General features: G+C 38.7%; 10 protein-coding genes and 2 long non-coding RNA genes across 17 annotated transcripts; 10 read left to right on the top strand and 2 right to left on the bottom strand.

Annotated features, from left to right (window-relative positions):
- Positions 1-125: 125 nt before the first annotated feature.
- Positions 126-3,320, bottom strand: LOC124315966. Of its 5 annotated transcripts, none has more exons than XR_006911744.1 (6): positions 3,284-3,320; positions 3,078-3,210; positions 2,299-3,016; positions 1,864-2,244; positions 687-872; positions 126-543 (listed from the first exon to the last, which is right to left on the bottom strand). It is a non-coding gene; the product is annotated as an uncharacterized LOC124315966 (long non-coding RNA). The 5 variants fall into 5 exon arrangements; XR_006911741.1 differs by having other exon boundaries at positions 1,864-2,446; positions 2,640-3,016; XR_006911740.1 differs by having other exon boundaries at positions 1,864-3,016.
- Positions 3,321-3,385: 65 nt separating this feature from the next.
- LOC124315977 lies at positions 3,386-4,124 on the bottom strand. The gene is made up of 3 exons (XR_006911763.1): positions 3,787-4,124; positions 3,560-3,709; positions 3,386-3,485 (listed from the first exon to the last, which is right to left on the bottom strand). It is a non-coding gene; the product is annotated as an uncharacterized LOC124315977 (long non-coding RNA).
- A 331-nt stretch (positions 4,125-4,455) lies between these two features.
- Positions 4,456-5,584, top strand: LOC124315945 (fatty acid-binding protein-like). The gene is made up of 4 exons (XM_046781697.1): positions 4,456-4,867; positions 4,939-5,111; positions 5,177-5,278; positions 5,359-5,584. The coding sequence occupies exons 1-4, from the start codon at positions 4,789-4,791 to the stop codon at positions 5,407-5,409; spliced, it is 405 nt and encodes a 134-aa protein (XP_046637653.1). The 5' UTR covers positions 4,456-4,788; the 3' UTR covers positions 5,410-5,584.
- Positions 5,585-5,863: 279 nt separating this feature from the next.
- On the top strand, positions 5,864-6,849 carry LOC124315940 (14 kDa fatty acid-binding protein-like). Its single transcript, XM_046781691.1, has 4 exons — positions 5,864-6,159; positions 6,219-6,394; positions 6,467-6,589; positions 6,679-6,849. The coding sequence occupies exons 1-4, from the start codon at positions 6,042-6,044 to the stop codon at positions 6,727-6,729; spliced, it is 468 nt and encodes a 155-aa protein (XP_046637647.1). The 5' UTR covers positions 5,864-6,041; the 3' UTR covers positions 6,730-6,849.
- Positions 6,850-9,148: 2,299 nt separating this feature from the next.
- Positions 9,149-10,511, top strand: LOC124315946 (fatty acid-binding protein, heart-like). Its single transcript, XM_046781698.1, has 4 exons — positions 9,149-9,303; positions 9,923-9,941; positions 10,022-10,277; positions 10,347-10,511. Exons 1-4 carry the CDS (start codon positions 9,237-9,239, stop codon positions 10,395-10,397), a joined length of 393 nt encoding a protein of 130 aa, XP_046637654.1. The 5' UTR covers positions 9,149-9,236; the 3' UTR covers positions 10,398-10,511.
- Positions 10,512-12,100: 1,589 nt separating this feature from the next.
- LOC124315941 (fatty acid-binding protein, muscle-like) lies at positions 12,101-12,978 on the top strand. Its single transcript, XM_046781692.1, has 4 exons — positions 12,101-12,259; positions 12,340-12,515; positions 12,595-12,702; positions 12,783-12,978. The coding sequence occupies exons 1-4, from the start codon at positions 12,181-12,183 to the stop codon at positions 12,831-12,833; spliced, it is 414 nt and encodes a 137-aa protein (XP_046637648.1). The 5' UTR covers positions 12,101-12,180; the 3' UTR covers positions 12,834-12,978.
- Positions 12,979-14,016: 1,038 nt separating this feature from the next.
- On the top strand, positions 14,017-14,871 carry LOC124315943 (fatty acid-binding protein, muscle-like). Its single transcript, XM_046781695.1, has 4 exons — positions 14,017-14,175; positions 14,259-14,434; positions 14,507-14,611; positions 14,681-14,871. The coding sequence occupies exons 1-4, from the start codon at positions 14,097-14,099 to the stop codon at positions 14,729-14,731; spliced, it is 411 nt and encodes a 136-aa protein (XP_046637651.1). The 5' UTR covers positions 14,017-14,096; the 3' UTR covers positions 14,732-14,871.
- Positions 14,872-15,881: 1,010 nt separating this feature from the next.
- Positions 15,882-16,740, top strand: LOC124315942 (fatty acid-binding protein, muscle-like). Its single transcript, XM_046781694.1, has 4 exons — positions 15,882-16,043; positions 16,119-16,294; positions 16,375-16,479; positions 16,574-16,740. The coding sequence occupies exons 1-4, from the start codon at positions 15,965-15,967 to the stop codon at positions 16,622-16,624; spliced, it is 411 nt and encodes a 136-aa protein (XP_046637650.1). The 5' UTR covers positions 15,882-15,964; the 3' UTR covers positions 16,625-16,740.
- Positions 16,741-17,637: 897 nt separating this feature from the next.
- On the top strand, positions 17,638-18,515 carry LOC124315944 (fatty acid-binding protein-like). The gene is made up of 4 exons (XM_046781696.1): positions 17,638-17,797; positions 17,886-18,061; positions 18,153-18,257; positions 18,329-18,515. The coding sequence occupies exons 1-4, from the start codon at positions 17,722-17,724 to the stop codon at positions 18,377-18,379; spliced, it is 408 nt and encodes a 135-aa protein (XP_046637652.1). The 5' UTR covers positions 17,638-17,721; the 3' UTR covers positions 18,380-18,515.
- A 983-nt stretch (positions 18,516-19,498) lies between these two features.
- Positions 19,499-20,519, top strand: LOC124315991 (coronin-6-like). The gene is made up of 5 exons (XM_046781725.1): positions 19,499-19,558; positions 19,638-19,753; positions 19,824-19,947; positions 20,011-20,122; positions 20,184-20,519. Exons 3-5 carry the CDS (start codon positions 19,853-19,855, stop codon positions 20,517-20,519), a joined length of 543 nt encoding a protein of 180 aa, XP_046637681.1. The 5' UTR covers positions 19,499-19,558; positions 19,638-19,753; positions 19,824-19,852.
- Positions 20,520-20,663: 144 nt separating this feature from the next.
- LOC124315990 lies at positions 20,664-22,729 on the top strand. The gene is made up of 5 exons (XM_046781724.1): positions 20,664-20,828; positions 20,893-21,137; positions 21,201-21,418; positions 21,485-22,056; positions 22,175-22,729. Exons 1-4 carry the CDS (start codon positions 20,664-20,666, stop codon positions 21,679-21,681), a joined length of 825 nt encoding a protein of 274 aa, XP_046637680.1. The 3' UTR covers positions 21,682-22,056; positions 22,175-22,729.
- Positions 22,730-24,420: 1,691 nt separating this feature from the next.
- LOC124315894 lies at positions 24,421-26,452 on the top strand. Of its 2 annotated transcripts, none has more exons than XM_046781626.1 (4): positions 24,421-24,807; positions 24,873-25,003; positions 25,077-25,216; positions 25,275-26,452. In XM_046781626.1, exons 1-4 carry the CDS (start codon positions 24,657-24,659, stop codon positions 26,416-26,418), a joined length of 1,566 nt encoding a protein of 521 aa, XP_046637582.1. In that variant the 5' UTR covers positions 24,421-24,656; the 3' UTR covers positions 26,419-26,452. The 2 variants fall into 2 exon arrangements, with proteins under 2 accessions (XP_046637582.1, XP_046637581.1); XM_046781625.1 differs by having other exon boundaries at positions 24,423-24,807; positions 24,864-25,003.
- Positions 26,453-26,834: the final 382 nt, after the last annotated feature.

The following is a 26,834-nucleotide window of genomic DNA, read 5'->3' as shown; positions in this document are numbered from 1 at the left end:
CTTAGAAAAAAAAACAAATTCAGATTATTATAGGCATGATTATTATAGGATGATATTATAGGCAGCTTCATAATCTATGAAAGTAACTAACAACACATTGACTTGCTTACGAGAACTAGATCATTTACTTGTTCATTTAACCTTTAACTTTCAATGTAATTCACTCTTTTGAACATGAATTTTGATGAAAGATGTCATAAAATCAAAAACAATGTTTAAGGAATAGTTGGAATTGACAAGCAAAATTAAAAATTGTGCCCACACGACCCCTCCAACCGGAGCTGCCTCCAACCAACCGACTAAAATCTACTCTAGTCATACAGATGAATAAAATAACATAAAATGTTAGGGCTTTAAATGTAGTAAAAAGAGGGATACTTGTAATTATGAAGATATTCACAAAGGAAGACGTACCGAACGATCAACAACCAGTCCGATTAAACCATGAATCATTGTAGCCACGCAGCCCACGCTAAGAAGGAAGCAGACGACAGAATAAATTGGATTCCATAAAGCAGTACAAAATTTCTCTACCAGGTGCCTCTGATAAAGAAAACAAATTATGCGGGGTTTTTCAAAATGGTTTTACTAGTTTTATCATTTCACATGCACATGAGAGATTCGCAAGAAACAGGTGCGGCATTTTTATCGTGATGATAACACAGTTAAAACAAATTATGACTCACGTTGCAGGACCTTCGGGTAAGTTACGATGTCAGAGTTAAGAGAAAGCCTCTAAGCTTCGCAATACCACATATTGATATCCAATTGTTGGAAGTTGCGAAAATATTTGGAAAAATGGAACAATGGGTGACTTCAATCGGAGTTGAACCCGGGTCTCCGGCGTGCCATGCAGAGACTATACCACTAGACTATTGAGAAACAAAGAAGGAAGAAGATAAATTGTTAGATATGTAGCCAATACTTTTTGAGGATATGATCTATTTCCGGAAATAGTTAGATCAGGATATGCGACCATGATATAGTGGTTATAGCATCTAGTGTTGTACGCAAATGTCCCGGGTTCGATTCCCACTTCCTCCACATTGTCCTCCTGCCCCTCACATTGTCTCTCATTGATCTTCCCCATATCGCTTTGTATAAAATTAATATGTATGCATGTATGCTAACCCTCACTAACCACTACTACTAACTATTAATATGCGCTGCAGCATATTGAAAAAAAAAACACTTGAGATAAATTCGTTAGGGCAAGTCAGATCGATTATCATCGTAAGACGTGGGACACTCTTGTACGCCGTAGTACTCGAGGGTTGGCTACTGCTGTAATAGACCGGTATGAGAGCAGGCGAACCCTGAACGAAAAAATCCTTTTAATTCTAATTTGTTTTTAACTTTGTAGTAAAAATTGAACTGGTTTCTGCTGCACCAAATACATTCATTCTCGGCCAAAAATGGTTTGGCTGGTGACTTCTTTAGACAGTAGACAATCTGCACGCTAAATAAATATTGTTAAACACCTTTAGCTACCTTTAGCTTTTAACAAAAAGTATTGGTGAACTAGCTAGCTATATACAGTGAACGTAAATTTATGTACAGGTTACTGCAACGACTGCAGCTCTTTTTCCCATATTTTCTGATGAGGCACCCCAGAATGCGACAGATTACTTAGCATTTCGTCTGCTTGCTTTGACACATTCGCGTCATCTAGAAAAATAAAGATATTTTCGTAAGAAAGACTGGTTTTTAATTTTGAGTAAAGCTGGCCAGCTGTCACATAAAAACAAAACATGGACCTACTCCATTTATTGGGCCATGGCCTCCATGTTGGCAGTGTGTCAGTGAATTGCCTGACAGAATAACCGGACAAGGAATAACAAAACAAATGAAATCCAAGCTTACCATAAGCTGAAGATTAATTGGATTGGAATTCCGAAATGGGCCATTTTGACATGGATATAGCCTAGCTTAAGCATTTCAAGTGGGTAGGCTGAAACTTGACGTTTTAGCTCACTCCATCAGGTACTTTTTCTTCATTACTGGATTCCTGCCTGGAAATGTTGACAGTGGTGCACTTGTAGAGTGTAGATTGGAGTTCCTGTTATTTCAAGCAATAACATTATGGCAAGCCTCAGCAGTCCATTCCAGCAGTCCACTCAGCACTTAACACTTCACTTCACTTGTTCTTCACAACTGGATTCTTCATAGCCACTGGCATCATACCGCACTTTCTAGGCTTACACTTGTTGTGGCTGTTTTTTACGCTTCTTTTACCGACGTGATCTGGGAGACTAGGCAATTACCACAGGTTTGACTTTACTGTTTTGTTCCAACCACCTGTTGGGACTTCACTTGGGAGACCACAATTTCATACAGGCTCACACGATCGATGAAGCAGAAAACTTGGCACGAACACACATCCGTGACTGCAAACGTTGCGTCTTGAATAAGTCAATGAACCGTGACTGCAGCCATACCTATGTAACTTGAATATGTAACATTAAATTAAATTATGAAGCCAGTCACAAAGTAAGAACTACAATAGGAAACTAGGATACCAGTTTAAATATAAGTTGTATAAACTTGGATTTTAACACGAGACTCACACATAGCAGTCGAAGGCTATCCTACTTAGGTATTGTTTTGACTTAATACGATAAAAAAAATTAGAAAATCACCTTGACTCTCATTTAAGGCTATGATTTGCCTCCGGAAATAATTCAACCTGAATGTGCGACCATGGATATGGCGCCGAGTGTTGATACGACTCCCGGCCACCTTTCAAATCACTCCCCATATCCGTACATCCCAATACTGTTTTGCACTGTTTCCCATGTCCGTCTGTACTCTATGTCTGTATGATATTACCGACATACACGTAACCCACAGATCTACTAACACTAATGCACTGCATCTAAAAGAAAACAACATAAGATTAAGTTAACAGTTCGGGGGAGCCAGATCGATTATCATCGTAAGACGTGGGACAATCGTGTCACCGTAGTACTCGAGGGTTGGCTGCTGCTTTACAGCCCGGTATGAGATATGTCGAACCCTGAATGAATAACGTTTTTAATTTCTTATTATAAAAACATTAATTTTTTAAATAGACACACCCAGACTTTCTCCAGCGACAGTTGAACCATCGTTACTTGCGCCAATGATGTTTTTGGCTGGGCTTCGTTCGCAATGTGCCAATTGTCTACGCTGAAATCGAAGAACTCCAGTTGCTTCATCAAAGAAAAAAGACTGAAACAAACCAAATGTAAAAAATAAATACATGACACATATCAACTAATGGGGGGGAAAATTATTCTTTTACCTCATTACCAGAATGTGTTAAGTGTTTACTCTGCCAGTTCCAAACAAAAATAACCTGAAAAAAATAGGAAAATTGTTGTATTTAAATAAATTATTTGATCTTTAAAATATAATGAATTTTACAAAGTTCATGCCTCAGACTGGAGAGTGAAGAACTACTGGATGGTAGTAAAAATTCCATTCAGGTAGTGACAATAGTTTTGCTTTTGAGAGACATGAATGAAAACAAAGAAAATTCTAATTCTAATCGTTTGAATAAACACGAGAAAAGAAGCACCTCAATTTCACTGTGTTTGGTCCAAGGTATCCAAGGTATGAAATTGTTGAAAGTGGTAACCGGTAGTGATAGATAGGCCAACAGAATGTAATGATCTCTGAACAGAGATTTCAGCATTTCAACAGAATCTGAACATTAAGGTTCATCCAACTAAAAGAAAAGTTTTTCAAATAGTTTAATATTTCAAGCAACTCTACTGCACCTCAAATGCCCCTGCAATAGCTTACACTGTTCAATCTTAGAAACAAAGTGGTGGAAAAGTTTAGACGAACTCCTCTCCATCATCTATAAATCGAAAACTGTCGTGTTGGTACTGGCCACTTCATTTTTCATACCAGCAGCACCAAGTTGCAACGGCTCGCCCACACGAGGCCACAATAAATTCGATCACTTGATCAGGTTACAGGAACTTTTGATTTGACATTTGAAGAAAATGCGGATGGCCAGAAAAAGAAAATCGCGACACACTTGCTCCTCTACTAACAAAATAAAATGACATGACGAATGGCGACAAACGAGACATGACAATTAATGGCGGCCGACAGGACCCGGAGCCCAGACTGGAAAACCATGAAGTTCAATAGTTCAATCCCTAAACACACTCAAAATCAAATTTAATCTTCGTTAAGATAAAGAGATTTTTCGGAATGCGAAAGGAAGTTGTTTTACTTAGCTATTTGTAATAATTAAAAAACAAATTATTTACTTTTAAAAAAGTTTTCTTTTGTTCAAACAGTCCTTGCAATCTGTTACGTGCAGATGGCGTTTACGTTTCAAAACAAAATTGACAGCTGTCAGTTGATGATTTCGATTCGATTTCAAATATATTCGGTATAGACTCTAGTTGTGGTATAGGGTTTTTGATTTAATTATTGATTGAGGCGTGACTGGCTCTTTTATGAGCTGGGCAACAGCAGCCAGCAGGACATTTGATTGGTAGATAGGATATCTGACACAATCAAAATTTAATGAGTTGCCCGTCTCACATGAGAGGCATCCGCAACCAGTGGAAGCAGAGGAACGTCATGACAACGCGGGAGCATATCAAACCATTGCTACAACAAACCCTGGAATCATACAAAAGAGAGCAGCTAGTTGTATAGATCCTTTGGTTTAACATAACTCTGATATAAATTGAAGTCGGCCGTCAACTGTTCAGCTCAGTCAGACCCGGCAACTCGACCCACGACAACTTAATCTCTTCTTTATCCAATTATAGCCTTTGAAAAATGACTGGCGGCCAGCACTTTGTCGGTAAATACCAAATGATCAGCCAGGACAACCTGGACGACTATCTCAAAGCCATAGGTATAAATTACCATACTCCGTTTAATTGATTTGATTATAATTCATTTAATTTTGGTGGGTATAAAAAAAAGGCGTCAACGTTCCAATGAGGAACATGGCAACTAGTGTCAAAGCTCACATCGAATGTACCATCACCGACGACGTGTGGAACTTGACGATTCACATGGGCGCCCGTGACGTCACCATCAAATTCAAATTGGGCGTCGAGCAGGACATGCACACTCCCGACGGTCGCCAAATCAAGGTATAAATACGTCCCACTTCCGCCGAATAAATTAAATTTTCATTTTAACTGAACGGATAAATAAGGCGACGTACAATTTGGAAGGAGATAAATTGATTGCTCACGAGATTTGGGGTGACAAAGAAGCCACCGTCGTTCACGAAGTCAACGGAGAAGATTGGACAGCGGTAAAATTCAAAATCCAGTCGACATTTATTCCTGACGATGATGGGTGATTAACTAATATTTTTGTATTATTTAATTATAGACAATGACTTGCGGTGACGTCTGCTGCGTCCGTCGCTTCAAGCGTGAATAATCATCCGCACCCACCGGCGTCGACTTGGAGAAAAAATTGTTGTTTTAGCGCCAATTTTGATCATTCACGCGGCAGCACACCTATATGCTTTGATTGTTTCTCTGTGTGTTTAATTTGATGTATTACTCATCTCTGTCTCTCTAGTCGTATAAAATACACGTATTGATTCACCCAATGATTTATTATTGACTGATGGAGTATCGGCTCTTTATTGAGTCCGCCCTTTTGTGAGTCATCGCCCGGTGGCCGGCCGGCCGGCGCTCTCATCAATAGATAATGATGTAGTCGCTGGGAAGACGGGCCGTTGCCACCGGAAACTGCTGTCCCGTGTGTGTTCTGTTGTTGTTTGTTGTTGCAGAGTTGTATAGAATAGTATACGTGAGGTTGTCTTGTTGTTGCTAAACAACACAGCAGAGGTGCCTGAGCAGCACTGGCGTCGTCTATTTCATCGGTGCTGGACGTGCGCTGATGGTCGGGGCTAATGGATATATAAATCATAGACACGTAACAGGGGAATGGCCCAGTTGATAACGCCCAACTGTTCCATCGACACACTTGACCGGCAGTGTGCTGCGGTTACGTACAAGCCAATAATTATCGCCAGCACCACATAGGCCATCAATCTCAGCAGAATGGACGACAATAATCAACATGAGCATCAGCAGAAGCAAACGGATTTCATGGCTCAAGTCGTCGGCAAGTATCGACTAGTCGGACAAGTCAATTACGAAGAATTCCTCAGAGCCATCGGTAAGTTGCATCATCTTTGAATTAATAAATAATAATTGATAATTGCTTTTGATGGACAGGGTTGAGCATGGCCAAACGGGCCATTGCCATCAGTCAGGTGCCCCTGGTCGACTGTCGGATCGACGACGACGGCCAATGGATCGTCCAAGTGACGGGAATCAGCAAAGATTCCGATTTCAAGTTCCGGCTCGGCGTCGAAATGAAGCGGGTCACGATAGACGGACGTCACGTCAATGTCAGATGATCTAATAACTCACCATATTATAGAAAAATAAGAATGATTGAACGTACATTTAATGATTGACAGGATTTGTTCACCGTGGAAGAGGAAGGCGGCAAAATGAAATTAATTCAAAAAGAAATTTGGGGCAATAACCGCAGCTGCGAGGCCGTCATGGTGCACGAATTCGACGGAGACGATTGGAACATGGTAATAAAATTATACAACAAATTCAAATTTCTATAATCGTTTTATAAGGTAACGAGCGTATAATTTGTCATATTATTCCTGCTGGACAGACGATGACGTTTGGTGACGTCACCTGCGTCCGCCACTTCCGGCGTGAGTGAAACTGAAAATCGGTTGGGTATGAATTAGTTTTGGGTGATGATGATCTCTTATATAATAGATGTTGTTGAATTTTAAATGTTTGATTGTTTTATTGCGGCAATAATAATACACGCATTAGTGTCGAGTCTATAATGGCGACTGTTGATGCATTATTTCCTAGAAAACTAAAGCGATTGAAATGTGCAGATGGAGCTCAATAAAATGAGAACCCATCAGCCCATTGGAGATATTTATGACTCAACTTCCTGACAGCAGATAGCCTCCAACATGTAGCCCCAATAGCCTTGTATATAGCTATAGCTCTATATCGGCTTTTACAGATATGGACACAATCGATGGCCATCACGGAGGAATTCGACGAGTGCTGTTTTATATTTTCCCCTTCAAGTGTTTTCCAGTGTGGTTGCATATTCCATGGGTTGCATTGAGTCATCATCTTTCCCACCCCTTTTGGTAGTCTGAGACGAACCGGAAACCAAATAAGCCATTTGTCTAATCTCTCTTTTGGATATTGATGGACACATTTTCTAGACGGCCCCATATTGTAGCACAGTCGACTGATGGAAAGAATCAGCTGGACCCTGTCACTTGTTTCCCTTGCAATGGACATTGAATCGGTCCTATAAGTAACAATTGTTGTACTAATACTCAATTCATTTGGGTTGTCGATCAAACAAGTTAAGGATTTCATCGGTAGATGGGAGTCGGGAAAAAGGATGAGTCATCTTCATTGGTCGGTGGCGTGAATGCCGGGGGCATCGTGAAAATAGACTCGCGGCCAGCGCGCCACAATTGTTTATTCACACTCTGCAAATGATTCCGCGTCTAAGAAAATATAAAAGGGCCATCGCATTCCCAACTATTAAAAGTCTAAAATTCACGACGGGTGTTTTTGTGCGTGTTTTTTATTTTCACGCGAAATGGCGCGGGATCGAAATTCACCAGAGACCTTGAAACTTTGACGACGACGATGACGATTGAGCAAATAATCGCTGGCCGTTGGGTTATGGCCATCACGCGATCCGTCCGACAGGATGAACGACGGCATTTTTTCTGCTGATTCCCGATGAGGTCCCGACGATTTTTGATCTTTTTCTTTCCAAATGGAAAGAAATTTGATCTAGGCACCGCCACTCTTATTGTGTTGCTGCTGCTGTTGCGGACAGCCGCGCCCATCATCGTCGTCTCGGGTTGGCTCACCGTGACCGACTCTGCTGCTCGGTCCGCGGGATTGAAAACGGAAACTTCTTTTTCGAGGAGTTTGAAATTGGACTCGCCATTCTAGGCCAAAAGCAAAGCGCAGAATGAAATCAATCAATCCCATCATTCATTGAAATAAGTGAATTCCAACCAATTGGATTAATTATTGCTTTTATTATTGCGTTTTATAAATTGTTGAATAAAAGGGCAAGGAGCATAGGTAAAAGATTGTTTGCACGCGTGCAAGTATCAGTTAAAAGTCCAGTTAAACACAGAAAGTAACTCTTACCAATCTAATCTTATTGACATAAGATATTATCGTGATATTTGAAAATATCAAACGTTCTTTTTTTCTAAACTTATCGCCAAGATCAGCTGTTTTTAAAATGGACATGATCGAAATCAGAAGGGGATTCAGTTGGACCACAGCTTATAATAACTGCCAGCCACAGTTTAGAACGAGAGCGCAATGTCCGAGGATCACGGCCATATAACCACGCCCCAATAAAGATTGCGTGAAAAATAAACAAGGAGCGTGAGATCGAGCAGAGCAAAGAGAAATAATCCAGACGCGATTATATCGTGCCGTGTGCCAAATGCTACATATCGCACGTCTTTCGTACATCGTCACCTTGACTTTTATATTTATCTTTTCGGGGTTGTTTTTTAAATAAAAATAAAATGTTCGCCTTTGGCTGGGCATTAAAACCCAAACGAATCATCAACGTTTAAAAAACAAATCAAAACGACTTGTATTGTTGGCTTGTTGCTATACGCGACAATGTCAAGTCCATTTTGGTCTAAATTCCTTTTTCTTAATATTCAGGAAAGACTTTAATTTAATTATTTCCTCTTGTCCAAATTTTAGTTTTGTCTTTTTTTAAAAATTTTGTTTTGAAACGGAAAGCGGATATTTGGTATAACCTTGTAGAGTTGAAATGACGTCATTGTCAAACATGATTCATTTGAATATAGATGGATTAAAGATAATTGAATTTTCTCTATATTCTCATCCCCCTTTACAATATAAGCTCTAGAGTGGTGGGAGAGAGCCGAAATGAAACAGAAACAGAAAATAAACAATTCCAAACTTTAAAAGATACATAGAGCTAGGGGGATTACAGCTGTCAATATAGCTATAGCTATAGTACTATATACAAGGATGGGAGTGGAGCCTGGGGGAGGAGCAGTCGATCCTGGCTGACGGCTATAAGAGCTTCCAGAGACGTCAGTCAATTCCCGTTCAGTCTTGGTCGATTTCTGTGCTCAGCATCTTCTTCACATTCGTCCTTCCCAATTTATCGTCATGTCTTTCGTTGGAAAGTGGAAACTCACCACCCAGGAGAACTTTGATGACTACATGAAGGCTATCGGTATGATTTATCAATTTGATTTTATTATATCACGTCCAAAGGGCAGCAGTAGCAATTGTGGCCAAAAGTCGTAAAACTTGTTTTACGAGATAATTGGCTTGTAAAAAACAGTTAAGATCATACGGGCCGTTCATGAGAACAATTAACTAATAATATTATTATTATAGTGTCGTATATCTTTCCGTGTTTTTTATTGTGCCGCTTGATGAGTTGGTCAATCTTTTTATGATACAGCAGCGGTCAAAGAACAGAAAGTTAATTCCTTTTGCATTGAGACTGGCGGGTTTAATTATTTGCCTAGTCACTGGGAATGGAAAAAATACTGAAAATAGTTGAGTCATCACGTCGGATGAACGTATTTACAATGGGGCCGGCAGAGTATAATATAACAACCGGTCATAAATGGCAGCAAAGTCGGATAGTGTAAATATTAATCTCTTGGCCTTTGTACAACAGAATAAAATTGTCAGGCGACAAAGTATTATTTAATTTACTTTTTTTGAGAGGGGCCATGAAAATATTGTTTAAATTATTACGTGTGTTGTACCCTATGAACTCTGCTGGTGTTACTCACTAATTTATTTTTAATTTATTTTTCTTTTCATGACCTAATCATCAGGTGTTGGTATGGCCAACCGGTACGTTTTATTTAAATGTTTTCATTAATTGATTAACTTGTTTGATGTATAATTTTAAAATTACTGCGATTGCCGAATAGAATGCTGGCCAAGGCCGCCACTCCGCAGGTGGAATACACTGTGGCTGGTGACAACTGGACGATCGTGACGACCGGATTGAAGGATACGACGGCCAAATTCAAGGTGGGCGTCGAGCAGGACGACGAGACGACCGACGGCCGCAAAGTCAAGACCGTCTACACTCTTGAAAGTCCAACCAAATTGGTCCAGAAGGAGAAATGGGACGGCAAAGAGGCCACCCTCATCCGTGAAGTCAACGGTGACGAGCTCAAAGTGGTAAGATTTATTTTAATTTTATTATTATTATTTTCTCAATTCTAATCATTTTCTCTGTTTGTTTTATAGACCATCACTCTGGACGCTGTTGTTTGCACCCGCAACTACAAACGCGTTTAGATGTTCAACAGTTCAAGTTGGAAATTTGAATTTGAAAAAAGATTATCAGGATGCCGTTTGTGTGTATACAAAGATTTTAATACACTTGAAAAATACAGTGACGAAAACAAACAATTGCGCTTCTTTTTTTCCCTGTGTGTCTTTTGACTTTCTTCTCTTGCATGGATAAGGATATTATTCGTGAGCTGCCTGTCAGTTTTTATTATTTTCATCTTTTGAAAATAATAACTGTTTGCTTAAATTCTTATCATCTTTTAGTTTTCTACTGGTGGGGGGAAAAGAAACTTTCACCGTTTTTATTTGACAGTTAAGTCAACTTATACGTGCACAAACAACCGACCAGAGTTGTTTTAAAAAGTTCAATCGTTATCGTTTCTGTTGGTAAGGTACTGGTCAATCTTTCCTTATCTTTATAGATGAATTGAATTCATTTGAGTAAAGTTGATCAAATGGGTGGCTGAGTATAAACGATGGACTACATGATTTGATATAGTTTTAACTGCCAGATTATAATTAAAAAAGAGAGCAAAGTCCATTTGAATGTGGAAAAACGTCGACCTCGGATACGGTGCGGTAATAAGAGATGGCGCGCCCATTCAAATAAGGAAATTCAAACTCTTTTCGCGACTGTTGCTAGGTGCTATATAGTTGTTGTATTTGCTGGTTTCATTGGCAGCGATAAAACGACGTGCTGTACGTATCAGTTGCCACTGCCAATATTCAGCTCTGCTACACCACCACCCGAGTTTATTAGTGTTGGGGTCTGGCTGCTGCTGTTTTAGCTGTCTAGACAGTACATGCAGTATACATTGAACATATGAGAGACGACGAGATACTAGATGCAACACAAAACACAGCAGCAGTGCTGCAGAGCTGCTGATAATAAACAAGACATTGTATAAACGCAAGTCGAGTTGAAAATAAAACAACGGGGCCATCTCAGTTGAACGTTCGATAAAGAAAGTCGAGCACATCAATCAACCTGTTGGGTTTGGCACCACACGTCAATGATTGTTTCTCTAATAGCTATAGACATTTGATACGTGTCTGACAGAATAAGGAACCGTTTCTTCTATTATATCACAAGAGAAATGGAACAAGGAAAATACAACATGTCGACAAATAATTATTCTCAATGAATTCAACTTTGCATAGCACTTCCATTTTAGGACCTTTTTTAAATGATAATTTCAAGCGCATTTTAGCGGCCAATTCTTGATGAATTTCTGTATACAGACGACACTATAAGAAATTGGCTTATTGACGAGTGGCGCAGACTTTCTCTCGTTCATTTTTATTAGACAACCGCATAAAATAAATTTTAATATCCGATGAGGGATTAGACGGGGGGTGAGAGGGCAGAGTCATTCGAGCAAATATTGGACCCGAGACCACGGGACGAAAATCACAGAACAAACTTTGATGCTTCGGGTCGTACCCGCGTGCATGCTGCTGCTGCCCGGCTGACGTGCCCTGGCACCATTCGTCAATGGCAATACAAAAAAGAACCAATGGCCGGCCAAGGGACGAAAAAACAATCAGGTATAGAAACTGTCATTTTGCTGGCCAGTGATGATAAGCGACGTGAGGTCCCAATCATTCCCTTAAGCTGCCACCTGTCTGTTGTGAGATGATATGACGCGTGTCTATAGCCCAGCCGATTTGGTGCTGATCGATTTTTATTTTGTGTATAAATAAGGGCTTGCGTCTGTGGTGTCTTCACTCTGTGCTTTCCCGTTTCACCTTCTCCACACTCCATTCCGAATTCATCCGCAGTCTAAAAATGGTTTACGAATCGACCGGCAAGTTCCAACTGGTGGAAGGAGACGTCGACAATTTTGACAAGATGATGGAAGCCGTCGGTGAGCATTCCATTTCATTCGTCTTCTTCTTTCTATTAGTTAACGGATTATATTAATCAATGTGCTGGATGATTGGGCAGGTGTTTCGGCCGAGAAACGCCAAAAGGGCCGCACCTTGAAGCCCATCATCGAATTCTCGCACGATGGCGACAAGTACAAGGTGACCGGATCTGCCGAAGGCATTCCCGAACGCACCAAGGAATTCGTCTTGGACGTCGAGCAGGAAGAGACCACCATCGACGGACGCAAAGTCAAGGTATTAATTCATTATATTACGTCTGCTGTAGGCCGTTGCCATGGCAATTTGTTATCTCATCTTTTAAATTTGAAATCAGAGCACTTACAAGCGTGAGGCCAAGGGACTGATGATCCAACATGAAGTCCAGGAGAACGGCATGGTGGTCGTCTACCACCGTGAAATCAAGGGAGACCAAATGCATGTGGTACGTTTCAAATTCATTAATAGAGTTGATATTATATAAGTTGCCAATTATATTTTTAAATCATTTGATGCGATTTACAGAAAGTCACTTGCGGTGATCTCGTCGCCAACCGCCTCTACAAGAAAATGTAAATCACATCAAGAACCTTTTTGACGATCGGCTAATTCCATCGGCTGATTTGATTGTACATCGGAAATTGAATTGCAATTTATTCGATTATTGTTCAAAGAAAGGCTCAGGCGGTTGAAAAATGAATAAATCACACTGCACAACAAACACATTTCTTCCTTGTTTGTTTGTTCACAATTCAATTTAGACATCTTTTAAATTTCTAAAATTGTCGCAGAGTTTCCAGACACATTCGGATTCATTTTTATTGTCAAAAATAAGAAAACTGATTAGAAATCACTAAATCAGTTGCCATATATCTGAAGGTCCCCTGTCAATTGATGGGCATGGGCAATAATAGATATTAGATTCTCGTCGTTTCAAAATTCCCGCCGTCAATATTATTTTGTCGCTCGTGATTCCCTTCCTCGTTAAAATATTAATTTAACTACATAGTACAATGAACAGTGCAATATGTGTGGATTATTGAAAAGAGTATAGGCTAAATTGTGCATCACCACCATTGACGCAAAATCCCATCCATAAACTGGCCCAGTTTTTATGTAATTGACAGTAAAACGAATAAAGTCCAGAAACAGTAGCACAGCACATGTGGTGAACTCTCTGGGACTTTCCAGCGATTATTATTGCCGAGTCAGGTTACAAAGTACATTCAGGCTGATTATAACCCGGATAATATTCAAGACTATCCCGCATCATCGTGGTTCGGTTTGCTCTAATGGCGTGATGGTTCATAGGGCACATCACATGCTGTCCCACGTTAAAAAATTTCATCACTGGTATAGACTGTAGAGACGCTTTGTTGTACACCGATCAACTGGTAGCAAGCGGTTTAGTTAAATAATAATAAAATCATTAAGCCGTGCAGATGACAGATATACTGTATAGTAGCCAATGTCCTGTACACAATAGGAAGAGTACAAGTGGTGAGTGTTCTTGTTAGGATATGTTGAATTATGACACTTGAGCCCACATAATTAATAACCATCAACAGATTAATGACAAGGAAAATATCAGCAGTGGTAGTAAAAGGCTCGGTAAAAGGTAAAAGGCGATAGTGGATAAGGTTTTTCCCATAGTCAGCTGCATGGTTTGACGCCGGCGCGACTGATTTGTAGTAATTTTATTTGTAATCTATTATATGCCAGTATATACGGTCAACTGCTCACGTATATAAATAAAGTCGTTTTCCCTTTGTTTTGTCACCGGCAGTCTTGCATCTCCTCTTGTCCACTCGCTACTTCACAAGTACCCTCCAATCCAAAATGGTTTTCGAAACAACTGGCAAATTCCAATTGGTCGTCGGAGATGACGACAACTACGGCAAAATCATGGAGGCAGTCGGTAAAGAATCAAATTTCATTTCAGTTCAAATGATTTCATTCTGCGTAATATAATATAACGAAAAAGTCAATTCATTTTTGAAGGTATCCCACCGGAGAAGCGCCAAAAGGTGATCAGCCTGCGGCCCATTTGCGAATATTCCCACGATGGGGACCAATACAAAGTGTCGGGATCGGCCGAAGGATTTCCTGAACGCAGCAAGGATTTCGTTTTGAACGTCGAGCAAGAAGAGACAACCATGGATGGCCGCAAAGTCAAGGTAACATATTAATACAGATTAAGTTGTATCCCTTTATTCTCTAATACGAATCGCTTTGTATAACAAATGCAGAGCACTTACAAGCGCAATGGTAAGAGCATGGTCCAACACGAAGTGCAGGAAAATGGATCGACCATCGTTTACGAACGTGAGATCAAGGGAGACGACATGCATGTGGTATGTTTGATTATTATTTGATAATTATTTAGTCACTTCAATTCTATATTTTAATCTCGTGCCCAATAGAAAATCACTTATGGCAACCATGTCGCCAATCGCGTCTTCAAGAGATTGTAAATGCGCTTATAAGAACGCTGGGACATTGAAAACAAGGAAACTTTTGACTATAGACCGACAATGTTGTAGAGACGAAAACTTAAAATTCGATTGTAATAACCAATGACGATTGAGAATAAATATAATCACATAGCACAGTACCTCATATGTCTTCATTATTTAATTCCTTTACTCTAGTTTGAAACGTATTATTAATGCAGCCGATAATAATAGTGAAAGTTGCCTGATGTATAATGAAGAGGACTGAATTTCTCTATTAAGTTCCTGCCAGAAGGCCATTCATATGCTTCTAGTCTTGAATCTATTGCCTCTGCTGTGACCGTCTTACTATTTTAAGCGAACAAGTAAAAGATTCTGACATCGCAAACGACGGTGCTGTGCTCTCGATGAAAAATTTTATCGCTCTTATAATTTTCAACTATCAAATTGAATGTTCAATTCTGATGTTTGGCTTGTTTCTATTCAAGTTGAAGTCGTGTTGTATAAAATTCCTGATATCACAATGGGCGACGCCCTTATATCATATAGACTTTTCTCTGTATAGCATAATTAGACCGGACGATCGCATATTAGTCTTGTAATTTAGTTTCGTACCAACACCGAGATGCATAATAATCTTATTCATCACTGATGGTCTTGGGAATTCTTCGCAAGCGATTTAAATGGAATTGAGCATTTCATTCAAAAGGTTTTGCGCTTTTCAGCACATGATGTCCTGGTTTCTGTGGCAAATTCAAAAGACAAATCTAATAACGGTCGTGCTCGCGCTACGACGATTGCACAACCGATAATGCTGCTGATTACAATAACGAAATCCTGTCAATGTCTTTAGAGTTTTACAAGAAAAAACTATCGGAAGTATTACTATATAGATGAGATCATATATGCGCTTATCTAAACGAGCTTATTAGTTCTACACCGCCCCTCAAAAAGTCAGGTTAAAACCACCTCAGCAAATGGCCATTAGTTTTATTCTGAATCAAACCAATAATCGGCAAGTGAACTTTGTGTTTGGGGATGACGACATCACGCCTTGTAAATCACTAAGCAAAGCTAATGCAGAGTGGCCACGGTGACATAGTGATTCGTCATTGAGGTACCACTAAATAAGCAAATGCTGTGCCCAGCACGGAGTATAAATAAAAGGCAATTTCCCTCATTGGGTCGCCAACAGTCTTCTCTCTTCTCTTGTCAACAGCATACCGACAGCCTTTCTGACTAACAAAATCCAAAATGGTTTTCGAAACAACCGGCAAATTCCAACTGGTCGTCGGAGATGACGACAACTACGACAAAATCATGGAGGCAGTCGGTAAGGAATAGAATTTCATTTCAGTTCAAATTATTTTTCCATCTGTTTATAACAAAAGTGAATTAATTATTAAAGGTGTCCCACCGGAGAAACGCCAAAAGGTGCGCAGTCTGCGGCCCATTTGCGAATATTCCCACGACGGCGACCAGTACAAAGTGTCGGGATCGGCTGAAGGATTTCCTGAACGCAGCAAGGATTTCGTTTTGGATGTTGAGCAAGAAGAGACAACCATGGATGGACGCAAAGTCAAGGTACTATAGGATAAATAAATGTTTTATTCTTTTCTTTATATATACTAATAAGAATCTCCATGTAATAATATCAAATGCAGAGCACTTACAAGCGCAACGGCAAGAGCATGGTCCAACATGAAGTTCAGGAAAATGGATCGACCATCGTGTACGAACGTGAGATCAAGGGAGACGACATGCATGTGGTATGTTTGATTATTACTTGATAATTTTACAGTCTGTTAATTTCTATACAACATCATTTTAAACCAATGTTTGATGTCTTATTTTGCCCAACAGAAAATAAGTTACGGCAACCTCGTCGCTAACCGCGTCTTCAAGAGATTGTAAATGCGCGTACAAGAACGCTGGAACATTTAGAATTTATAGTTGTCAACAATTTCATGTCAACCCGAAATTCTAGAACAAACGGTTATATTGGGAAATGAATAAACTCTGATCGCATAGCCATATAATCTCCTTTCTCATTCGTTATTCGTTTTTAGTATATTTCAACAGCAGTAAAATATTGCGCTAGTTAACGTTTTCCTTCTTAGCGAAGTCTTGTTGTATAAAAAAACCTCGTCCGTGTTCGCATTTCTGCTGGCAACTTCAAAACTCACAGTAAAGATTAGAATAGAGTAGAGTAGTTGAGATTAAAGTCAGCTCATATTATTATATACTGTACGGAATTCAAACTTCCACCTTCCTTGTGCCAAATTCATATTTTTCAAATGTATCTATTAGTCCTGCCCATCACCGTTTTCAAGTTATCGTTTGCTGTAGTCCAGGTATACTCACTTAAATTTTACAAAATTTCGATACATTTACTCTTATCGCTAGAGCCAACAGTTATTTTTTTGTAACTGTTCACAGCTTATAGTACCGCATTATTGGTTACTAATTTGATAAACTCCTTGTTTTAATCCCGGACTGTAATTTATATAGTCGCTGCACTATCTTGACGTGGTAGTCCATTTTACTAAGTCGTCTCGAAAATTAAATTTGAAAGTAAAATATGGGTTAAAGTCTCATTTATTTCGCAAGTCGTCGGCATACAGAGCCCTTTAACTTGTCCATAACCGCTGGTGTAGAAAAATTCAAAGTGAAGTCGTAAAATTGCTCTTTTTGGAAAGATAAGAAACATAAAAGTAAATGTGATTGTTATGCCTTTATGGTTGCACACCACAACTGATAAAGCACATCATTTGGTCGAACAAACCAGCAACTCCGAAACACAAATTAACATTTTATGGTACGAAAATGAGATCAACTTTAATGGAATATTTTATTGTTTTACTATATGTAAAAGGCCCATTTGTTTTAACTTTATTATAGCGATTTGAAAACATATAAATTCGGCGCCCAGCTCATATAGTCAGCTCATTGCATCTCGACACCCACCAAAGTGACTTTGTTATCCTTATTTTCCTGCGTGCGCATATAAAATGGCTGAACTCTCTGGTAAATTTCAACTGAGCGATGCTGACGAAGACAATTTCGACAAGATCATGGAAGCCGTTGGTAATTAAATTCTTTTACTGGAAACCCCTTCCCCGACATATAATTATGGCACGAAGAGAATTCACTTTTTGAATTGGCATCGCATCAGGCGTGTCGGAAGAGAAACGGGCCCGAGGCCGAGCTATGCGGCCGACGATCCAATACTCACGCAACGGAGACGATTACACGATGACTTACATCACCGGCGATGGCAGGGAACTTGCCCACACTTTCCAGCTGGGCGTCGAACTGGACGAGACCACCATGGACGGACGCAAAGTCCTGGTATATTAATTAACAATTGAATCAATTAAATCTATACATCCCCTGTTTCACTAAATTTATGTAACGGGAATTGCATTATTGGTGACGACAGAGCACATACAAGCGCGATGGCAAGAACATGATCCAGCACGAGAAACAAGAAAACGGACTGGTGATTGTCTACGAACGCGAAATCACGGGCGACGAACTTCACGTGGTATAATGAAACATTGATTTTCAACTATAAATCTGATGTCCGCTCTAATTCAAATATTATTCATTGATTAGCAAATTTCATGTGGAGATCTCAAGGCCCACAGAGTCTTCAAGAAGCTGTAAAAAACGCTATTATTAAACCAGTCGTATAATAATAGCAAGACACATAGAAAATCATGTACCCTGCATAATTTTGGCGTTAGACGTTTTCAACTATTTTACATGCAAATAAATGAAATAATAAAACGTTTAGCGCTTAGTTTGTTGGAATTTTATTTTTGGTTTGTTGATTTTTCTTTTTTCTTCAAGTCAAACGAAAAGTGAAAGTGGCCGAAGGAAAAGTTTGTTTGTCGGGTCAATATATGACGCCCACGATGAGTTAAGACAAGAGCTTTTGAGTTAAGTCAATTTTGATAAAAATTCGAAATTGGGTAAACAGCAGGTAAGAAAGCTATTGGGTTCAAAGTGTATTACACAAACTGCTGGGAAGCGTCGTGAGAGAAATGTCCTCATTTCAATGTTTGAAAAACATGGCGGGTGGCGCCAACATTTGAAACGGCTGACAACGATAAGAAAAGCCCAGCCTTTCCCAATCTTTCTCTTCCACTCACGATTTAGCCTGAGGGTAATTTAGACGATAAGAAATTTAGAAAAGAAACACAGCTAGTGATGTAGATATAATAACGAACGATTATTGCCTCATAACGTTTTATTCCATCAGTAAAAGATAACTTTACTGGCACGAGATCCTCTAATAGATAAAACGTGCGTTCGTTTCTGATAAGGCTATAGGCACATGCATGTTATAATAAATTTATCTATAGTGCTACACTACCCAGGTTGACGAAAAATATTTAATGACAATGCGCAGAGTGTATAACGAAATATAAGCCATAAACAATTGTATTAATCTGAACGTCTACTATAGATTATTCCAACATGATAATCAAGGTTTTACTAAATATCCCAAAGAAATCAATTGGTTAAAAGAATACAGGGCATTCATAGTGATGTTATTTATGACATTTCCCGCTGGTGTCGGTCCAAATTGTGCCCATCTTGGTGTCGAGGAGGTTGCAAAGAAAGAAAAATATGGAATAACTATTATTTAAATATGCGTATTTTTCGATGAAAATGTATTGTGGAAATAATTAGGATTTAAATCCGTTTATTCCGTTTTTTGAAAAATCAAAATTGGGGTGAGAAAGGTCTTTGTTGTGGGCCCGTATTCGTTTTGAATCCGTGCACGACTGGTCGACTGCATTCAATGACCACTTTGAAAAGTTTTACCACAAAATAGAGGTAAATTTAATTAAACAGTAGAGTTTATAGTCATATATATGTTAGGCCTAGCTCATTAATCATGCATCAATCTTCACAGGTCGTTCGTGTGACTCGTGTCTCGTGTCAGCTGTCCACCATTGATACAGTGATTTTTAATTCTAGTGTTCATTTCTAGTATTGAGTACTGACAGTTGTATAACAACTTTATTTTAGGTAAGGTAAGGTTACTGTCGTACTCGATGTCGATGCCCTGTCTCATGTGTCTTATTTATATTCTATGTAGGTTAATAATTTATATCTAGCAACAGGAACATGTCGGCAATGGGCCACAGAGTTGTTCGTGTTTCAAAATTTAGAAATGTGTATGGCACATGTTGGAAGAGAGACTTGTGCTATGATGACATCAAGTAAATACCTAAATTTAAATTAAATCAAGTCATATGCTAAATGTGCCCTTCGACAATTCCCAGAGTCTCCAAATCGTCATCGGATTCAACTTTCTGTACTGTTAATCAGAAATTCCTTGCCGTCATTGCTGATTCAGCTGGTGGAGGAGCATTTGTTGTTTTACCCAATCCCAAGGTATTCAACACTGTTTCATATTATGTCTGATGCAATAATTAGTTGTTAAAATTTTCGACAGGAAAATGTTGGGAGAATGAAATCTGATTGTCCTGTTGTCAGTGGGCATAAAGGACCTGTCTTAGATATTGCTTTTTGCCCTCATAATGATCACCTGATCGCTTCCGGCAGTGTTCGGCAAAACTATGGATCATTCCAGACGGTGGTCTTACAACGTAAGAATAATTGCAGTGAAAAAAGTTATTCGCTATACGCGCCATTATCTTTTATCAAGTGGTCATTGAATGCAGTCGACCAGTCGTGCACGGATTCAAAACGAATACGGGCCCTTAACAAAGTCCTTTCTCACCCCAATTTTGATTTTTCAAAAAACGGAATAAACGGATTTAAATCCTAATTATTTCCACAATACATTTTCATCGAAAAATACGCATATTTAAATAATAGTTATTCCATATTTTTCTTTCTTTGCAACCTCCTCGACACCAAGATGGGCACAATTTGGACCGACACCAGCGGGAAATGTCATAAATATGCAGAAATGCAGATTTGCAAGCAAGCGGTGACAAACAACGAGTTTAATGATTCATGGCGACACTTGGCTATCCAAGTTATCATAACTTTGTCAAATACTGAACCGGAAGCTACTGCAGCATTGATGGAAGTCCTCGAGCAACGCCGGGAGTCTAGAAACGATTCTCCACATGTAAGAAACAATTTACAGATATAATTTAAATATTTAATGTAAATGTTTTATATTTCTTCATTAGGTCCAATTTGTAAGAAATTATTCTTACAAATTCCAACAGCAAAATCTTTATGGATTCATGACTAGCTTTGTTGGAACATCATTTACCCTAACCTGTCACAAAGAACACGAACTTTACCATGCGGTATTGACCGTTTATGGTGAGGACACACCAATTCACAGTCGTGAAGAACTAAAAACAAATGCTGAACATCTAGTGCTATTGCGTTATGTAAACGACCTTTACGGAAATCATTACATGACACGGTAAGTTAAATTTTTTAATTGTATATTATTCAAATAATAATCTTTTATTTGTATTATTTATAGGAGATACCAACCAGGATCAAGATTTGAGGAGTTCAAGAACAGAATTCAAATTGGCTTAGCAGAAATCGGAAACTACCATCCACACGTTGCCGTCCTGCAATTGGAAAAAACTTTTCGACGTCCGGCGTTGAGATGCGAGGAGTGGCCTAACGTGGGATTCCCGCTGGGGGCAGTACCACGCTACCAATGCAAGTTGACAATCAGACCACCAAACACTAGTAAGTCATATTTTAAAATTTAATTAATTAAAAGAATTAACTAATTAATGTTTTTTTTATTTTTAGATGATCAATACGAAGAGATTGCGTTTGCTCCACAGAAACAGGAAGCAAAGGTGGCGGCGTTCACAAGAATGGCCATCAAGCTTTTTCTAGCTGGAGTAATTGATGCATACAGCCCACTGTTAACAGAGGAAAAGGAATGTGTCGTCCTCGTGTGGCCGGCGACACATTTCGGGCATCTATACTCAAGCAGATATTGACAGCTGTAAAACCGCTGCTTGGAAGACCAGAACGCAGTACGCGTTTGGAAGCCGATAGGTGCATGGACAGCCTTGTCCGTCACTTGCCGGCCGAGGATCTACAAGCACTACTGCGAGAAGCAAGTGACGAAGATATCCGTGAAAATCCAGAGCTCATCTGGACTATCAACGAAGTTTTGTCGATTTTGTTGCATGCTGGACCTCGACCAATGCAACAGCGTCCTGCTGAACACCGAGCCGTACAACAGCGTCCTGCTGGACTCCAGGAAATTCAACAGCGTCCTGGACTACAAGCAATTCTACAGCGTCCTACTGGTCTTCTAAATGTACAGCAGCAGCGTCGCCGTAATGTTGTAACTAACCAATTTCCACAAGGTATGGCACAAAGATCTGGTACGCCACAGCAAACACGTCAACCCTAATCCCCCCTCTTATCCGTGTTGGTTGTGTTTCAGTTTCCTAATTAAGTTTTATTGTTTACTTTATATTGCAGGATACTAGTCGGCTGACGTTCTCTGGGATGATAGCAAGTTTCAGGCTAACGACATTCAGATGCTGACATATTACCTCTATTTACCCGATGCACTCGCTCTGTGTCGTATCAAGCCCCATGCTATTATTCAAATCTTGTTGCTTTCCGTGGACGCCAGTAGTATGATAATTAAGAAATCTGTATAACCTTTTTTTTAAAACTGAAAGAAATCGTGAAGCTGTGTCTTCAACTGCTCTGCAGACACATATCGATTCAAACCCGGAATTTGAGTTTCATCTTTTTTCGATTAGACTTAAACTAGTCGCTTATTTTCCTTTTCACAAGTTAATTTTCATATTAACTTTTAGTAATTTCTCACATTTTGGTGTGAACGAATTAACAATCAAGATTAAGATTTAATTTTTTTGAAACCGCTTAACAGTTTTCTTTTTTGTGATTACCATGCTTATCCTGTTGAATATGTTGATCAAGACTTTTGTAATGGTTGTCTATTTTTGATCTCATGAGAGAAAACGTGTTCAACAAATCTGAAGTTCAATAAATAATCAAGCTTAATTTTTTATGTGTAATTAAAGTTACAAGTTTCGTTTATTTTTTCTGAACATTGAAAACGACGAAAGTTTGAGAGAAATTGTGTAATGAAATTTCGTAGACGAAGTTTGGTTCAAGATTTAAGGGGATCAACTGTCATTGGCAACCTGTTTTTGAATCTTCTGAAGACAATGTCACAACACATTGGGTGTGAGGCATATTTTTGCTATGCTTCTTACAAAATAATTCAAATTTGAGCGTCCACGAGGTGGCGCTCAAATTTGAATTATTTTGTCTACATGTGTATTATAAGAGAAATATAATTAGAGAAACTTATGTTAACTTCGAGAAACTTAAATTAAATTACGAGAAACTTAATTTAATTAAGAGAAACTTTATTTTATCTTCGAGAAACTTAATTTAAATTAAGAGAAACTGCATTCATTTAAGAGAAACATCATTCATTTAAGAGAAACTGCAATCATTTACGAGAAACTTAATTCAAATTAAGAGAAACTTAATACAAATTAAGAGAAACTTTATTCAAATTAAGAGAAACTTTATTCTATCTTCGAGAAACTTAATTCAAAACACGAGAAACTTAATACAATTAAGAGAAATTGCATTCATTTAAGAGAAACTGCAATCATTTAAGAGAAACTTAATTCAATTAAAAGAAACTTTATTCTATCTACGAGAAACTTAATTTAATTAAGAGAAACTTTATTCTATCTTCGAGAAACTTAATTTAATTAAGAGAAACTTAAAATAAATTAAGAGAAACTTGAAATAAATTAAGAGAAACTTAATTAAAATCACGAGAAACTTAATTCATTGACGAGAAACATAACTCATTTAAGAGAAACTTAATTCAAATTACGAGAAACTGCATTCAAATTACGAGAAACTGCATTCATTTAAGAGAAACTGCATTCAAATTACGAGAAACTTATGTACGTATGTAAATTGAAATATTTATCCAATATGACATCTTTTAAGCATAATAACATCGTCAACGTTACCCACTATTTGGTTTTTCGTTGGGTACTATTTAACGAGCTGCGCGTCTGGTACGTGTGGAGTACACCACATACCGTCGGACGCACTCGACGATTTTCGACATGTTCTCCCGCAGCGACGACGACAAACATTCATCGACGATGACGCTGGCGTTGACCGTCTTGGAAACGGCGTCGCAAATGACCTCGCCACTCTCCGTCACGATGGTGATGTACACGTAGGCGCTGTTGGATGTGTCGGGTTCGAATTTGAAGAAATAATTGGGGGCAATCTTGGTGAAGCCGCGATCTTCGGGCATCATTTCTCCCAAACGTTTTTCCCGTTCTTGATCCCGTAACCCGCGATGCTCACGCCAATATCTTCCTCCAGGTACCTCATGTCAGCCGTAACCTTAACGTGAAGGTTTTCGGTGTAAGCATTTTCGACGTGCGTTACTCGACTGGCTTTGAATAGTTTGTCTTCGGCCCATTTCAACCACGCCATTTCGACACTTTGATTCACTCACTTGCAATTACTACAGGAATGAATAACTGATTGCTTTCTCGTAATGAATTCCAACCACTTGCTAGATGATTGCATCAACAACTTTACAAGCACTCTTCTAGTCCGTTAATACTTTTTTTGTTGCTAACTAGCTGGCCCTCTGGTGGCCCGTTGGCGAAATAAGATTTTAGTTTTGCTTGACCAGGGTTGCCATGGGCGACCATCGCGAGCAGTAAACAGCCTATTTGACAGTTGACACTATAGAGCACTCCACGGACTCCGGTTTGCAATAGCTTTTACCTTGAGAAAATTGATAAAACCAACAATTAGTGACCAGCCGAGAGTCACTGACGCTTATTGAATCTTTCTTCTCGCTGTTACTGTAAAATTCAGGTTTTTAATTATCTCAACTGACTTAAGGACTTTAACTGAACTTCAACAAGTAGAAATGCCACGAGTGAAATGTAACACTCCAAAATCTCTAGTAAAAGGATGTGTTGAATTTATTGCAAATAACTTTGATATATGGTGTAAACAATCACCAATTGAACTATATGAAATTGGTCCCGAAATAGGCAGCAATCCCTTTGATCAATTACGTAAGTTGATAATATTGTTTCATTAATGATTCTTATTTAAAGTCAAATTTCTCTAGCCTGTACAGTTTTAGAACATATTGTTAAAGCAAACAGAAACATAGACAATATAGTTTTGCAGCATCTACTTACTCCACAACTCACTAGGGTAGTTCTGTGTGGCCAAGAACTTCTTGAACTTGCTTCAAATAGATGCCCTGTAAGTAAAAGTGTATAACTTACATGTTAACTTGCTTTGTTCTTAATATTTTTTTTTTCTAAAACTATTACAGCAGCTGAAACATTTGAGAATAAATGGTTGTAAATTGAATTTCTGGCCAAAATTTGAAAAACTGCAAGTATTACAATTTTCTTCAGGTGGAGCTGAAGATAGCTTTTTACATACTATTGGAACTTACTGTACCGATTTAAGGTACTACATTTTTTTTTCTGTAAATAGTTGTTGACTCATTTATTTCTCCTTTTGTCAGGGAATTGGATCTTAGACGCTGCCATCGTGTGACTGATTATGGCATTCAAGGACTGTGTGTCAGTGTGGATAATCTGGGTAGAAATTGTGAAACTCTGGGACAATGTAAATCCATTCAGTTATTAAGTCTTGAGCGCACAGTAAGGGTGACGAAGAAGGGTTTACAAATGGCGCTCAATAACATGCCTATCTTGAGAAACCTACATCATGACGCTACTGTTGAAGCCTTGGTAGAAATTGCAAACAATTCATTAAATGGCAGACTCCTGGATCCCCCCGAATTCGCCTTGTCCGTGCTACGTATGCCCTTCAACTCACCTGATTATGAAAGTGGTAACTTAAGATTAGCATTGTCCTTGTGCCCTTCCGTTACGGTGTTACGTATCGTAGAGGCAGAGGGATTTTCTAATATAGACCTTATAGGGCTATCCTTAATGGCCCTTAAAAGCATACGCGAGCTCTCTATATATGGAGATTTGAAATTACAAAATCACATCCACAGTAAATTGACTTTTAATGGGGGTGTGGTTCCACTTCTGAAAGCTATTGGAATTATGCTTAAGAGGCTTAAACTAGAAAATTTAAAAAATGTCAATATTGAAACTGTAGTAGAATTTTGTCCAAATCTTTTAAAATTTTGTCTAATTGACAATCTTAGTTATACTACAACTTGTCAAAAAGTGCAAAAATCTGTGATATTCCAACAAAGCAAAGAAATTTCAATGTTTCAAAAGCTTAGGATTTTGAACATAGAAATACTTCAATTTGAAGAATTCATTTTAACTGGACTTAGCAGCAGTGATCATTTGATGAAGTTGGAAACATTAGTTCTTCTATTGTCTTCTCCCTTGTTGAGTAATATTACTATTTTAAGTTGTGATTCTCTCACTGATCACGTTTTCTTTGCGGCCGCTAAGCTCCACCACTTTCAGAATCTCGAGATATTGTTCCTACAAAATTGCCATTATGTTACCAAATTGGGTATCGATATTTTAATGCAAGATGGCAACGTTCTGGAAAGAGTCGAATTGAACGACTGCATGAATGTATCTTCTGAAAAAAATATGCAGGATTGGGTTGGCCAAGCAAAGAAGAAAAATTGGATATTAGCAGTCGATTGTGATGAGAAGTCGATGTGGAACTGATAAAATTTGAAAATAAATGTGTGATTTCTTCGGATCTTTTGTCTTCACTGAAACGAGGGATTAAAAAAAAATGCCATGCGGGTTTATTAAAATTTGTTTTCGCACGATAACTGTTTTCATTTTCTATTTGCAGTGGTTAAAATAGTTCACATTCAAAGTTGGGGGTAATAAAAAGGAAGAAACACTTATAAAAATACTTAAATTGCACTTGACGCGCACTTCTTTATAGTCGCTCTAAAATTGTATGTAATAAAAATTGTTTTGCTCATCTATTTGCTATTTTCATCATTTGTTTTTTCCTCATCTTTTACCAGCTCCACGCTTATATAAGCATCTTTCATATTCTAAACGTAGATTCTAAACGGAGTTCTGTGAGTCACGTAAGCAGAGCCATTGGAACCTTAATGGCTCTTAAT

The sequence above is a fragment of the Daphnia pulicaria genome, chromosome 11, assembly GCF_021234035.1.
Source record: "Daphnia pulicaria isolate SC F1-1A chromosome 11, SC_F0-13Bv2, whole genome shotgun sequence".
Taxonomy (NCBI): domain Eukaryota; kingdom Metazoa; phylum Arthropoda; class Branchiopoda; order Diplostraca; family Daphniidae; genus Daphnia; species Daphnia pulicaria.
Note: the sequence above shows the minus strand (reverse complement) of the source record. Positions and strands in the feature narration are given on the sequence as shown.